The sequence below is a fragment of the Grampus griseus genome, assembly GCF_964374135.1.
Source record: "Grampus griseus genome assembly, chromosome: 14".
NCBI lineage: Eukaryota > Metazoa > Chordata > Mammalia > Artiodactyla > Delphinidae > Grampus > Grampus griseus.
Window position 1 is genome coordinate 84,062,225 of NC_139008.1, and position 13,594 is coordinate 84,075,818.

The 13,594-nt window shown below is 46.6% G+C and overlaps 1 protein-coding gene across 1 annotated transcript in view; it reads left to right on the forward strand.

Annotated features, from left to right (window-relative positions):
- The first annotated feature begins 592 nt into the window (after window positions 1-592).
- The window catches only part of VAPB (VAMP associated protein B and C), a 49,488-nt gene continuing 36,486 nt past the window's right edge, over window positions 593-13,594 (forward strand). The window contains exon 1 of the mRNA XM_082671434.1: window positions 593-835. Within this exon, the coding sequence (XP_082527560.1) occupies window positions 778-835 (58 nt within the window). The 5' untranslated portion in view covers window positions 593-777. The remainder of the gene's footprint in view (window positions 836-13,594) is intronic.

The window sequence follows — 13,594 nt, forward strand, 5'->3', positions numbered from 1 at the left end:
ATGTAGAGTAGCTTTTATTTATTATAATTGATGCTGTTGTTATCCAAAGCGTTCAGCAAAGTGGCACAAAATAAGCAAGCAATAATTGGTAGCTTACTAAATTTATATTTATTGTTTACCATACGTCATCGTGCCTAGCACATATCATTCACCCATAAACATCATGTTTATAATAAGAATAAATAGTACTTTCATTATTCAAAATCTCTAAGTGCCTGGCACCACATTAGCCGGGGAAAGTGGAAGTTCATTCTTATTAATTATTATTATTGAGTAAAGCACTTAACACAAAGCCTGGCCCCCACGGGCCCTGAAAAAATAATCTTCAGGGGGACGGTCCTCAATTCTGGGCGTCCCCCACCCGCCCCTCCCCCGGGCCTGCGCAACGCCCCACCCCCTGCCGTCCGGCAGCCCCGCCCCCGCGGCAAGCGCCGCGCCTGCGCATTGCCCGATAGGGGCTCGGCGCGCCCAGCTCTCCACCGCCCGAGCGCGCGCCGGGCCGTGGCGGCCGGCTTGCTGCGTGCGTGCGTGCGTCTCTGCGTGCGTGCGTGCGTGCGTGCCGTGCGCTCGCTGGGCACCGCGGCCTCGCCCTCGCCCTCCGCCCCTGCGCCTGCACCGCGTAGGCCGCCCCCCGGCGCGCACCCCTTAGGCGACCCCAGCCCGCGCCCCGGCTGGCCCCCCCCATTCCAAATTTAAAGGGGGCGCAGCATTCACGCCTTCCGGCCCAGGTGACCTCTCAGGGGTCTCCCCGCCCGAGGTGTTCCGCCGCCGAGGAACATGGCGAAGGTGGAGCAGGTCCTGAGCCTCGAGCCGCAACACGAGCTCAAATTCCGAGGTAAGCCCGGAGGCCCGCCGCCCCGCGCCCCCGCTCCGGCCCGCGCTCCGGGGGCCCCGGCGGCGCGGTGGTGACGTCGGCCCCCCGGCCGCGGCGCCCGCCCGCCCGCCCGCGCTTCCCGGGCCCCGAGGGCCGGGCGTCCGGCGCGGGAGTCCAGGGCCTGCTCCTCCGCAGCCTCCCGCGCCTCGCCCTCAGGACAGTCGCCTCGTTGCCGCTGTGGCCGTTCCTGTCCCGAATGCGGCCTCCTCACTGAGTGTGGGCCCCGGCGGCCGCCTGTGCCGAGAAGGCTCAGGTCCTGGGTCAGAGGTCGCCTCTCGCTGGCCGGCCACCCCGCCGTGGACCCCTGCGGCCGTCCCCTGTCGCGAACTGCTCGTGGCAGCTCGGCACTTACCACTCCCTGAAAGGACCACTTTACGCACTTGTGTACCATGTCTGTATGTTAGGAGGGAAGCTCCATGAGGACAGGACTTTGTCACGTCTCTGCTTTATGCCCCGCATGCCTTAGGAGCCTAATAAGTACCTGTTGAGCAAATGAACGAAGGGGACGTCCGCAAAAGTTCCCACGGGGTGCGTGGCCCAGCTTTCCTTCTCCCGCCTTTCTCGTGCCCGTTGCTCGTGTCTCTGCAGCCGTGCGGGGCTGTCAGGACGGCGAGATCTTTTTTGTCCCCGGAGGCGCCTGGGACTGGAGCCCGAGGAAGCCCAGGGGGCCACATGTGTTTGTGGCGAGCCAGAGCCCCTTGAAATGTGTACCTTTATTTTTAATCTTTTCTCCCTACCTTCTCCAGCAAAATATTAGAGCCGGGGGATTTCTTCTGACTTGGTCATTCCTTCTTTCCAAAGGGACTGAGTAACTGTGTAGCAGACGTTGCTTGGCCCTTGAGAGATATGAACGGACAAGACAGACAGGACCCCTGCTCTCATGAAGCTTACCTTGTAGGGAGGGGCGACAAGCCAGCACATGAGAGTGTTTCAGGTAGTGGTAAGTGCTGTGAAGGAAATAAGACAGGCTGGCATGATGAGAGTATGCTTGCATTGGACGGCCAGGTCACCGCTGTGTCGCCAGCACTTGGCCTAGGGTAGCTGCTCGATAGATGTTTGTGGCATTGGAATGCCTGCTGGCCACAAGGCACCCCACTTTAAATGTACCGGCAGGAGGTAGTGTCCGGTAACTGACCCAAAGTTACTCAGTTGGCAAATGGCACACTTGAACCCAGATTTCAGAGTTCACACTTGAACGGTTATGCTATCCGACCCCTGGGAAATACTCCAGTGCTGTGGCTGTCACTTAGCCTCCCAGGTGAACAGTCTCCAGATTGTCACATTTGGAAGTGACTCCAAATGTACAAACAACTGAAGGTTTTCAGTTAAAACAAACAAACACCCCAAAAACCTAACGTGGATTATAATTCCACAACCGTGCTATAGCTTATGTGATGTTCTCATCACCCGCCTGAGAAAGGAATCCAGGTAACTCAATTGAACATGGAGGGTGATGGTTTCCACTTGAGTTGTCTGAAGTTCTCTACCCTGGAAGCCTGGCTTAGCTACTCCTGGGAATTGGCACGTTCATTCATTTAGTCCACAGACATTTCAGTGCCTGCTCCATGTGTCAGGTAGCAGGAGAAGATGAGGCACATCACATGTAGGCCCCTGCTGTCCCTCAACCCCCCACCCCAGAACTTAGGTGTAGGGAAGAGAGCAGATGACAGAATCAGCCAGAGCAGTGCAGTGATACAAGGTAGTCCAGAGTACTCTTGAGAGCACTGAGGAGGTCAGCTCCGGAAGGAGGTGTCATTTGAGCAGAGTTTAAAGGTCGAATGGAAGCAGGTGAAAAGGAGAAATGGTTGGGGAGCCTGTCAGGTGGAGGAAATTGCATGTACAGAGGCACGAAGACTGAGATGATTGGGCTCCTTTGGGATGCCAGTAGTGTTTCGGAATGACAGTGACAGAGCATTTGTTGGGGTCACGAGGCAAAGGAGGAGATGAGGCTGTCTAGTAGACAGGAGCCAGTTCGTCTAAGGCCTCCGTGCACAGGCACAGCCAGTGTCCAAGTTCATATTGTGTTGTGTCTCCTCGGCTAGTTCTTCCTTGATTGATCCCCTGCAACCTTAACCCCACCCCTAGTACATACACTCCTCTGATGTGATGTCATAGAAAGAGGCACTAATTGGAGAAAATTAAAGTTTTTGTCCCAGTTCTTTTACTTAGTGATGTTTGACCTTGGGCTGGCCGCTTTGCTCCCCAAAGCCTGGGATTACTCTTTACTCCGTGGGAATGGCGCTCATATCTCCCTTGCCTCGTGCAGAAGGTTTTGTTGGTGTTGTGGCTGTTCAGCTGCTTTGCACATGTGCAGCATTATGCAGAGATTGGTTGTATTTACGCTACTGGCTTCATCATTTCAACTCCTCTACCTGAAAGGTACGGCAAAGAAGAGTGATCTGTCTCTGGCCCAGGGTTGACCAAAGTAATTATGGCCAAAGTCACTGGATATTTTTGCTAGGGAAGTGATCCAGGAAAGTTACGGTGTCAGATTGTTGAAGGCTGTTGGCTTGTGGCTTCAGAAGAGGCATCTGCAGGCATATGTATGTAAACCACCTTATGATTTGTTTGTTGGTTAGTGTTAAACTGAGGACTAAGATTGTGAAATCAGAACAGAGGCTCAGTACCCTGTTTTGCTATATAGACAGCATTCGTTTCAGGATGCGAACTGGCACATTTCACTGGTGTCTTCCAGATGGCTTGGGGTGATGATGCTGACTTCATACGGTTCACTTAGATGAATCAAACTCGTAAGCTAACTGTGCTTAAGAAGATAATAATTGAAATGCTTGTCATCCAGAGGAAAAAAATTAGTCATCTTTTAAGTGCAGCCTAAAATGATATGGGGTTGTATATGTTGGATATATTTTCGTCTTGGGCATTTTGTGTGATTCTTTTGAAGTTAAGCATGTTGCAGAAGAAAAGAGGACACAGAGTTACAGGACCTCGTTCAGTCTTACTTTTTTTTTTTTTTCCGGTATGCGGGCCTCTCACTGTTGTGGCCTCTCCCATTGCGGAGCACAGGCTCCGGACGCGCAGGCTTAGCGACCATGGCTCACGGGCCCAGCCGCTCCGCGGCATGTGGGTTCTTCCCGGACCAGGGCACGAACCCGCGTCCCCTGCATCGGCAGGCGGACTCTCAACCACTGCGCCACCAGGGAAGCCCTCGTTCAGTCTTATAGAAAGTGCCCCGCTGCACTGTGTTAAGTGTCAAAAGGAGAAGGATTCCTGGCCTCCTGAAAGAAGCATGACGCTGTGACATTTGCCTTGGTGACACAGTAGGATCTGTTTGGATTGGGGACACCTTTCTGAACGAGTTAAGCGCTTCTAAAACCTGTGAGGTGTGTGCTTTGCATCGTTGCTCTTTCTGTTGCTCTTACCTCTTCCGAGGCCAGATCATTTTCTTTTTCACTCTGAGGTCCCACTTGTTGCCCAGCTCAATGAGAACTTTTTCAATGAGTCACTTCAGGGCATTTTGTATCTCTTTTCTTTTCTCCTCCTCTCCCCCTTCCATTGATTCCATCCATGGTGAGCAGTATGTCTTGTATTTTCTTGGTCATTGCCCAGGACTCTTAATCCTTCTTCACATTCTAGCATTCTCCCGCATCTCGTGATACTGTCACCTGAGAATGGTCAGTTAACCGTCCTCATGAGCTGATTAGTTAAGATTTAAACCTGCTGTGGACCCATTACTTTTGCTTTATTGTGTGACTAAACCAGTGGCCTTCTAGAAGTCTCAGGTAGTCCTGCTGTTGGTCAGTGTGGGTCACAGGTCGGGTAGCACCACTGGATTGGTGTGGTTGATTACCACTTTGGGGTGGAAATAGGAACTTGGGTAGATAGGTTAGGGACAGTCTCTTTTGTATAAGGAAAGCGTGCTTAGAATCATTAGTTCACCCTCTTAAGTTAACGTGTAGTTTAGTATTTAGGAAGCTAAAAAATATAACACCTTGTAGATATAGTCTGTTCAATGCAGTAATTATCTTTCAGATGCTAATTACAGCATTAATTCTCTAGTTTTAGCATAGCACTGATTTCCTTAACATTTCATGATCACATAGAGCGGACTGTGTTTTACAGCACAACAAAATGTCAGCAGTGTGCTTAAGATTCTTTATGGTAGTGGTTTAAATCCATCCTGAATAGATCATCTTCATTTATTTAATTATTAACCAGCTTGCTTATAAGAAGCAAGTGGCACTAAACTTACCAACCTTTAGTCAAACTTAAATCTTCATAGATTGTGAAGTAGAAGTTAACTTACTTTTACCCACTTATTTACTTCTCTTCTTCACAATTAACTCCTTAAGGAAGAAATGGATAGTGCTCGGCTATGTGCTTACATGGTGATAGTTCCTTGTGTGTGGTTGTAACATGAACACAGTTTTCTTCATGATAAACCTGGTAGCTTTGCATCCAAGTGTGGATTTATTAAAATAATTAGTCTGAATTGATGCTTATTAAAGAGGTGAACTCTTAAACATTATTAACACTGTCTCTTATTTATTAAAATTATATAGCATCTTTCCTTCCAGTGCTGAAGGCAAAATACTGAGAACTTTGACCCTGTAATATTACCACTAAGTTGCTGAAAATGAGGGGAGGAATCAAGGGAGTAAACTACATTGGTTATACTCATATACTACCCTTAGGCTTGATTTTTAGAACCTGAAACTTGAATTTTTACATAAGGAATTATCTCCAAGATTGCTTCATATATCTCCCACTTGTATTTGAAAAATTTGCCGTCTGAAGGATGACCATGGTTTGGAACAAATGAGCATAGCTTTCAGCAAGATGACAAGAAAGACCAACACAAAGAGCGCTGAGTTCCATTAGTCAAGACAGGGTTGCCATTGAGTGTCTTTAATAAAATAAAATAAAAGCCTTCTGAGCAGTTATTTTGCACTGGGGATTGTGTTAAAAACAAAGTTGCATTATGGCTTCCAGGCTTGCCTCCTCCTTTTCTATCATTCTAGGCCCCCCTCTCTAGGCTGTCATCAGCGTAGCATATCCAGGATTGCTTTGGCCCTTGTTCGGTGGATGTGCACATTCTTTGAAGTTTTTACCTGACAGACCTAGGCTGCTAGCTTTACAAAAACAACAGTTGTTTAAACAGCTTCATTATGGGAACAAAATTACTGAACTTGACAATCATTTTAAGACGATTTTTAAAAATGCCAGTGTGGCAAAATAGTATCTCTAGAATATCTGTTTTTCAAAATGTTAAATATGCTGTTTTAACAAAAGCTGTTGATGTCTAGAAACAATGCCTTAATGTGCTTTTGGATTTTCCCCCGTGCATGGAAAAAAAAATCATTGAGAAAATGCCATAGTCCCAAGGGAAAAATCTTGAAGTGCTTTCATTTAATAATTTAGCATTAATGGCACAAAACTGTAAAGGTGCAGAAATACCTTCCTAGAGTTTTCCTTCATCCTTTCAGAGGGGTTATTATCAGTTTTTGACTAGCAGGTTACTGTTTCTTTTCATCTGTGTCAAGTATTGTCTTCTTTTCTTTTCATCTGTGTCTTCTTTTCTTTTCATCTTCTTTTCATCATCTTCTTTTCATCTGTGTCTTCTTTTCTTTTCATCTGTGTCTTCTTTTCTTTTCATCTTCTTTCTTTTCATCTGTGTCAAGTAGTGTCTTCTATCAGGCTTTTGGCTGTGTTTGTGTGTGCACGCCCATGTGGGCACCTAAAGTGTTGCTGGTGTGCACACATTCTCACAGGTACCCATGATGTGTTTGAGTTAGTATCCAGTTGGCATTTCAGTAGGGTCTTACAACCTTAGCCTGTTTGGGAGGGGTGTTAGGGAAATAGATATTTGCGGGGAGAAAGAGATGGAGACTTTTGTCTTTTGGCTTGTACTTGAAGACAATGTTATGGCCCCCTGGACCGTTTACCTAGATTTGAATTGCTTTTGATGTGGCTTGTAACCTTTATGACTCTAAGTTCCTTGGGCTGTCTTTAAAGGCTGGAGGGTGCTCAAAGACTGGAGAGGAACAGAACCCCGCACCAAGGGAGCTGGGAGCAGAGGGCATATTTGTAAGGGGCTAAGTGGTAGAGGTCCACCACTTAGTAGACCCCGCAGTAGGGTGGGAGTTAAAAGCAGTGGCCGTAGTGGAGCTGACATTCATTTTGCAACATGAGAGGAAAGAAAAGGTGAGGGAAGAATGAACGTTTCTAGAAGATAAATGCTTAATTTCCAGAAGGTAGACCACAAAGTCGAGGGACTGTGGTAGACGCTTTATGTTCTTCATCTTACTGTTTAATCTGCAGCACAGTCCTGTGGTGGAGTTACTCGGTGGTTAGGGAGCCTGCTCCTGGAGGAGGCCACTGTGGCACACAGTGGTGCAAGGAGTCAACACAGGTTTGTCTGGCGTCAAAGCCCTTTTCTTTCACATCGACTCTAGAATGAACTCATAAAGGGTTTCATTTTGGAGGGAGGGAGGCAGAGAATTTTTAACCATTAAGGAAGTGTTAGGAGCTGTCAGGATAATTTCTTAAGAACATTAATTAATTAAGAATTATTATTTGTGGAATTTTTAGGAGGGATTTCTCAGCATACTTTTTAAGAAGTTCATGCTGGTGACTCCAAAGCATTCTTTGATTCACCTTGTGAATATTCAGTTTTTATAGCAGGTATCATTGGTGTGTCATGATTCTGTGTATTTAGAACACATTTAACTTCCGAGTAATTTGCACATCTGCTCTGGAGTCTTCGGAAGGTAGGGTGAAACTTATAGGTAGAGATTTTCACAGGTTTGCACATTTGTAAAGTGGGAATTTAGAGTTCAAAAGGGTGCTTATTAAGATACGAAGGTCTGAAATAAGTGACCTTCATAGGTGCTACCTTAAACCTTACAGGTGGGGCTACAAAGGCAGAGAAACAAATAAGTGTGAATTAACATATAACTAGAGATTTCTCAAATGTTGAAAGAGAAAAACTCAAGGTGAATATCAGAAAGTGCTGTTTTATTCTGTAGGAGGTATACTTTGGGAAGTCATCATTCCCCCAGATGATGACATCCATGCATATGAATCAGATTGGAGAGGCTTTGGAGACATGCATGGGTATGATGATTGTGTGCGTAATAGATGATTGTCCGATTGAGAGCATTTGGGGTTTCTTCCTTTTCCACAGCTCATCCTTTGAGGTTTACTTCATGAACAGATGACCCCCCTCTTGTCTGACGGAGTATAGCATAACTGTGACTCAGGGTTGGTTTGGTCACCGCATCCTGAAAGCTTCCTGTGGGCCAGGCACCGGAGTGGGGACTGGAGAGGAGTCCCGGCCCTTAGAGTTTCCAGCCTCCAGGTGGTGGGAGGATGGAGGAGAATGTGGAAACGGGACACTTACGGGCTGTCCCTCACTGGGAGCTTAGAAAAAACTGTTAATTCAGCTTTGGGGTTTGAACCTTACAGGAAAGGTGGGATTTGAGATCTGTGACTTGTGCTAGGCATTTTTCTGTAAGTGCTCATTTATTCTTAAAACAGGTCTAGGAAGTAGATGGTTACCATCCTCAGGTTCATGACCTGAATTAGAGGTAGAACTGGGATTTGAACCAAGATCTGTCTGACTGCAAAGCCCATGTTGTTTATCATTACATTGGCTGTATTGCTCCCCTTAAAAAGTGAGTGGGAGTGTGGCTCACTAGGAAGGCCCGGGATTTCCTTATTTATTATGTTGTTAGGAAGATGAAAGGAGGACTGGAAATAGGACAGTGGGAATTGAGAAGAAGGAGTGAAAGAGAAACGAGATATAAAAAGGAAGGAAAGGTGCTTAGTTGTCATTGTGATCTAGTAATGGCTTCTTTGTCACTGCTTCCACGCAGTGCAGAGTTGTTCTGGAACGCTAAAGCGACTGATTAAAAAAACCTTTGTACTAATTCTGTTTTCCCCTAAGAACTTTTGTTCTAACTTGATCACTTCTGATTGTGTCATTCATGTATGAATGTTGAAAATTATGTGCTAATGTTATCACCACATCTTTCCTTCTGCCACCCACTCCCCACTCCAAGGCCTTTATTACCTCAGTGTCTGTCATCACAAACAGTGCAGGTCGATTGGGTCCTATTTTGCCTTTTAATTACATCACTCAGCAACATTTACAGTGTAGTAGCAAAAAGGGAAGGAAAGGAATGGTACCTAGGTCAGTTTTCTCTTTCTCTCCATTCTCGGAGCACCCTCCAGCCTTTAGAGAACCCAAGGAACTAAGTGTTCCAAGCCACATCACAAGCAGTTCATATCTAGGTAAACAGCCAGTAGTATCATCATCTCTATTTTAAAAATCAGAGAAACTGGGCCCAGCACTTGGTGGAATGCATAATTTGCACCTCGGGCTTTCAAGCCTCTAGAGCTCGTGTGCTTTGTATTACAAAGGGAGGCTTCTGTTCTTACTCTTGCTGTCACTTAGACACTCAGCTCACCTCCCCACCCAGCTTTGATTTCCTCTTCTGTTGGATGAGGAAGCTTGAACTCAATGCCACTTTGTGTTCCTTCCAGCTCTAGTCTTGAAAACATGTCATGAAAATTTATTTTCGCTGAAGAAGAAAGATGGAAAGCCCATGAGGGCAGAAAGTGGAGTTTGTGTTTCTCTTAGAACCTACCATTGCTTTGCACTAGTGGGCTCTCAGATTTTTAGTTAATGAGCCTTCTTGTTCCTGTTGCAAAGCTCACTATATCCTAGTAACCTTTCTTGAGTATTCTTGGATATTCTTATCCAGTTCCAGTGTTTTCTGCATCACCTCAAACTGTACAAATTGTGTACCACTGCATGTTTTGTTTTTTTTATCTTTTTTTTTTTTTTTTTTTTTTTTTTGCGGTACACGGGCCTCTCATTGTTGTGGCCTCTCCCGTTGCGGAGCACGGGCTCCGGACGCGCAGGCTCAGCGGCCATGGCTCACGGGCTCAGCCGCTCCGCGGCATGTGGGATCTTCCCGGACCGGGGCACGAACCCGCGTCCCCTGCATCGGCAGGCGGACTCTCAACCACTGCGCCACCAGGGAAGCCCTGCATGTTTTGTTTATGTTATCCTCTCCCTGTGCTTTATTTACTGATTGCTTTGTCTTCCATGCTATAGAATGCAAGCTCCTATAGGTTTTGTTTCTTTTGTTTTCCCCCGTGGTAACTGATAGAATATATTCTTTTCTTCTGCTAGTAACCCCAAAGAAGTTGGACTTGGTCATCTTTTCAGTGTGTGGTTTGACCATTTGAAATAGAAGCATATACACAAGAATAAAAAGAGGGATTTGCTGAAAAACCAAAGGTTTGTCCTTGTGGAGACTTATTTGGATTCTCATTCTGTTGGTTGAATTGATTTGTTGGCATATAAGTGTGTCCTGATGGACTGCTCTGAAAATCTAAATCCGTGCTTTTTGACCTTTTCGAAGTCAGACACTGCTTTACTAATTGGATGAAGAAAAGCCATGAATCACTCCTTGGAGAATCTGCAGATACACTCCTCATTCAGAACTTCTCATGTAATTTGGGGACAGGAGGACCACAGTTTACTGTGGGTGCCTAGTTGACCTCTGGTTCAGAGAGTGGCAGAGGAGGAAGAAACATGAGAGGTCATCTGGTGAAGTCCAGAGAAAACTTGGTCAGTTTATTTGGGTCTCTTTATTTTATTCTTTCAAAAAATTTTTAAATGGATGCCTTCGTTGCCTTTGCCCTTCCTAGTAAGGTTGTTTCTTTTTTTTTTCTCTACATGCCTGACTTTGAGCACAGTGCTTTGGCAGTTAGTCCTCTTCAGTAAATGTGTGAGTGTTGTCCCGTCTACCTTTAAAAAAGAATAACTGCTTTCTCAGTCTGGTTTGCTCTCCCTAGCTATTCCCTTCTGGAGGTAGCTTATCCTAGCAAGCCTCTGCAAATAGTCTTAATCACCATTCTCTCACCACCCATTCACTCCTAAAGTCATTGCCTGGGAACCTTATTGCTTCATTACTGCATCTGTTGTTGTATTTTTATTCTTTATCACCTGTGTACCCTCTGTAGCATTTGACACCTGTTGCCATTGTGCTACTTGACACTCTTCCCTTCACCTTCTTTTTTTTTTTTTTTTGCGGTTCGTGGGCCTCTCACTGTGGTGGCCTCGCCCGTTGCGGAGCACAGGCTCTGGACGCGCAGGCTCAGCGGCCATGGCTCACAGGCCCAGCCGCTCCGCGGCATGTGGGATCCTCCCGGACCGGGGCACGAACCCGTGTCCCCTGCATCGGCAGGCGGACTCTCAACCACTGCGCCACCAGGGAAGCCCCCTTCCGCTTCTTAATCACCCTCTTTTGGCTTTCTCCCACCCATCTGGCCATTTTTACCCACTCCTTATGGAGTCCTGTGGGTGAGGCTGAGGGATACAGGTTCCCCCCTGCCTTCTTGCTCCTCTTCTCGTTGTCTCTCAGTGTCCCCACCCGTCTTCCTTTTTCCCTGTCGGGGAGCTCTTCTGCCAGTACCCTTGGCTTCTAACAGCGTTTATGAATGATCCTAGGCCTGCCCCTAGCCCATATGTGGGACTGCAGATACTCCAAATGCAGCATGCCCCAAGATGTATTTTTCCCCACTCCCTTTTCCTTTTTTCTCCAAATCTCCTCTTCCTGCACATACCTCCTTGAATGGTACCCACATCCACACAGTGGAGCGACTCAAACTCAGAAAGCCCATGGCTCAGCTCTGTCCCTTCTTCCTTGTCCCCTCTGTGGCTGCCTCATCGTCCTCCCGGATGGCTGTAATAGTTTCTCTCCTGGTTTTCCTGCCTTGAGTCTTTCTTCTCTCCATACTGGTGGCACTTTCAAATGTGCAAATCTCAGCTTATCTCTTGCTTTTTTTTTTTGAAGTTTTGAATTTTATTTTGTTTATTTTTTATACAGCAGGTTCTTATTAGTTCTCTTGCTTTCTTAAAATCTTTAAATGTCTACCCATTGCCAAAAGAAAAACTTTTAAATTCTTTAACAGGACCTGGAAAATCATTTGTGCCCCTGATCTCTTCAGCATCACCTTTCCTCATGCTTGTGCTCTGGCCTTTGGTTCTCCCTGGTTGTAGAGCTTTTGCATATGTTGTTTCCATCACTCAAGATGAGTTCATTCCTCCTCCTGTCCCACTGCTCCCTCCTGCACTTTGAGGTCATTTTCCTGACACTCCACTCACATTGTGCCTGTCCCCTGTGCCCCTGCACGTATCATGGTGAGTTGTGTTTGGTTACTTGCCTTCCTCCCCTGTTAATCAGCAAGGCCTTTGCCTTTTTTTGGACCATGTCTTCTATCCCTGATCCCAGTGCTTAGCATAATGCATGGCACGAGGCACCTTCTCAGGGAGTTCACGTCCAGGTTGAGAAAGGTGAGAAGGGAAAAAGAAAAGAAAACTTAATGTGCAAAGGAATGATGAAGCCCATCAACAAGGCCTGCTGTGTGCAGCTGGTGGATGTGGACATAGTGCCTTTCACTCAGAAAATAAAGATATTCTACCAAGCATTGGTCACTTTTCTCTCCTCTGCATGCTTCGGTTTCGCCGCCTCCCGTCCTGGTGCAGGGCCCCAGCACCGCCCGCACCACCCCTTCACCTGCTGTGCGTCACCCCGTTCCTCTTCCATCGCTTGTGGTATCTTGCTCCACTAGTCAGCCTCTCTGTTTCTGGTGTCTCAACTTCCTGTTCTACTTGATGCTTTCCCAGTGCCTGCAAACATGCTTAAGCTTCCCCTTCCTAAAAGGAAATCACATTCCTCCAGATCTTCCCCCACTTAAGCAAATGCTCGGTCTTATATCACAGGTAAATTTTTGGAAGCAGTGAATCTCAGTGACTGGTTTACGTCTTCACTCTCCTTTCAATTCTCATTCCTTACCCCTCCACTGAAGCCCTTCTCAGTCACCAGGTTTCTCTTTGTGACTTTTGTCTTTGACTTTTCTGGTGAACTGCCCAGCCGTTTATCATCTCTTTTACTGGATGTTGACATTCCCCAACCTTCTGTCCTCAGTCTTCTCCATTTAAGCATTCTCTGGGTTGTCGCATTAATAGTCCCTTCGGCTCTCACTTCTACACAGAAAACTTGCAAATCTCCAAGCAGATCTTTTGATCTCTAGGCTCTCTGCCTACCAGTCATTCCTGCCTCTCTGGTGGTCATGAAAACACCTCAGCACTTGCCATATTCCGCGCTGCATTCGTGGTTTACGCTCTCGTTCCCTGTTGAACGTGTCTGCCGTATCTTGGGACTGGCCCTTCCTCCCAGAGGGGTACGCCAGAGATCCTAACCTCGTCTTTCCCTGCCCCTTATCCCACACTGCTCACGTCTAGTCAGTCCATTTTCATGAGCAGCGTCTCCTGCACCCCTCTGCTTCTGTTTCTGCCCACTGCCATATCCTGAGTGTAGGCCCTCTCTCTTCAGTATTATTGCCCCATGTCCAAACTCCCTGTTTCTGATTTACTCCTTACTTCCCTCACCCTTCGAGCTATCCTGGATACACTTTTCAGAGTTATTTTCTAAAAATTGAAATTGATCATGTCATTTCTTTATTTTAAAACGACGTTCGTTGGCTCCCTCAGTCCTACAGGTTAGTGTTCAAAATTCTTAGGCCAGCATCACAGCCTTTCAAAACTGGGTCACACTTCTTTATTTTTAAAACAGTCTCGGCTTTTATTCTCTATTTTAAACAACTAAAATATTCAAACACTCACACACACACACAGATGTGTGAGTGCATCTCCTCTTGTATCTGGTTTCTCCTGAATGCTGG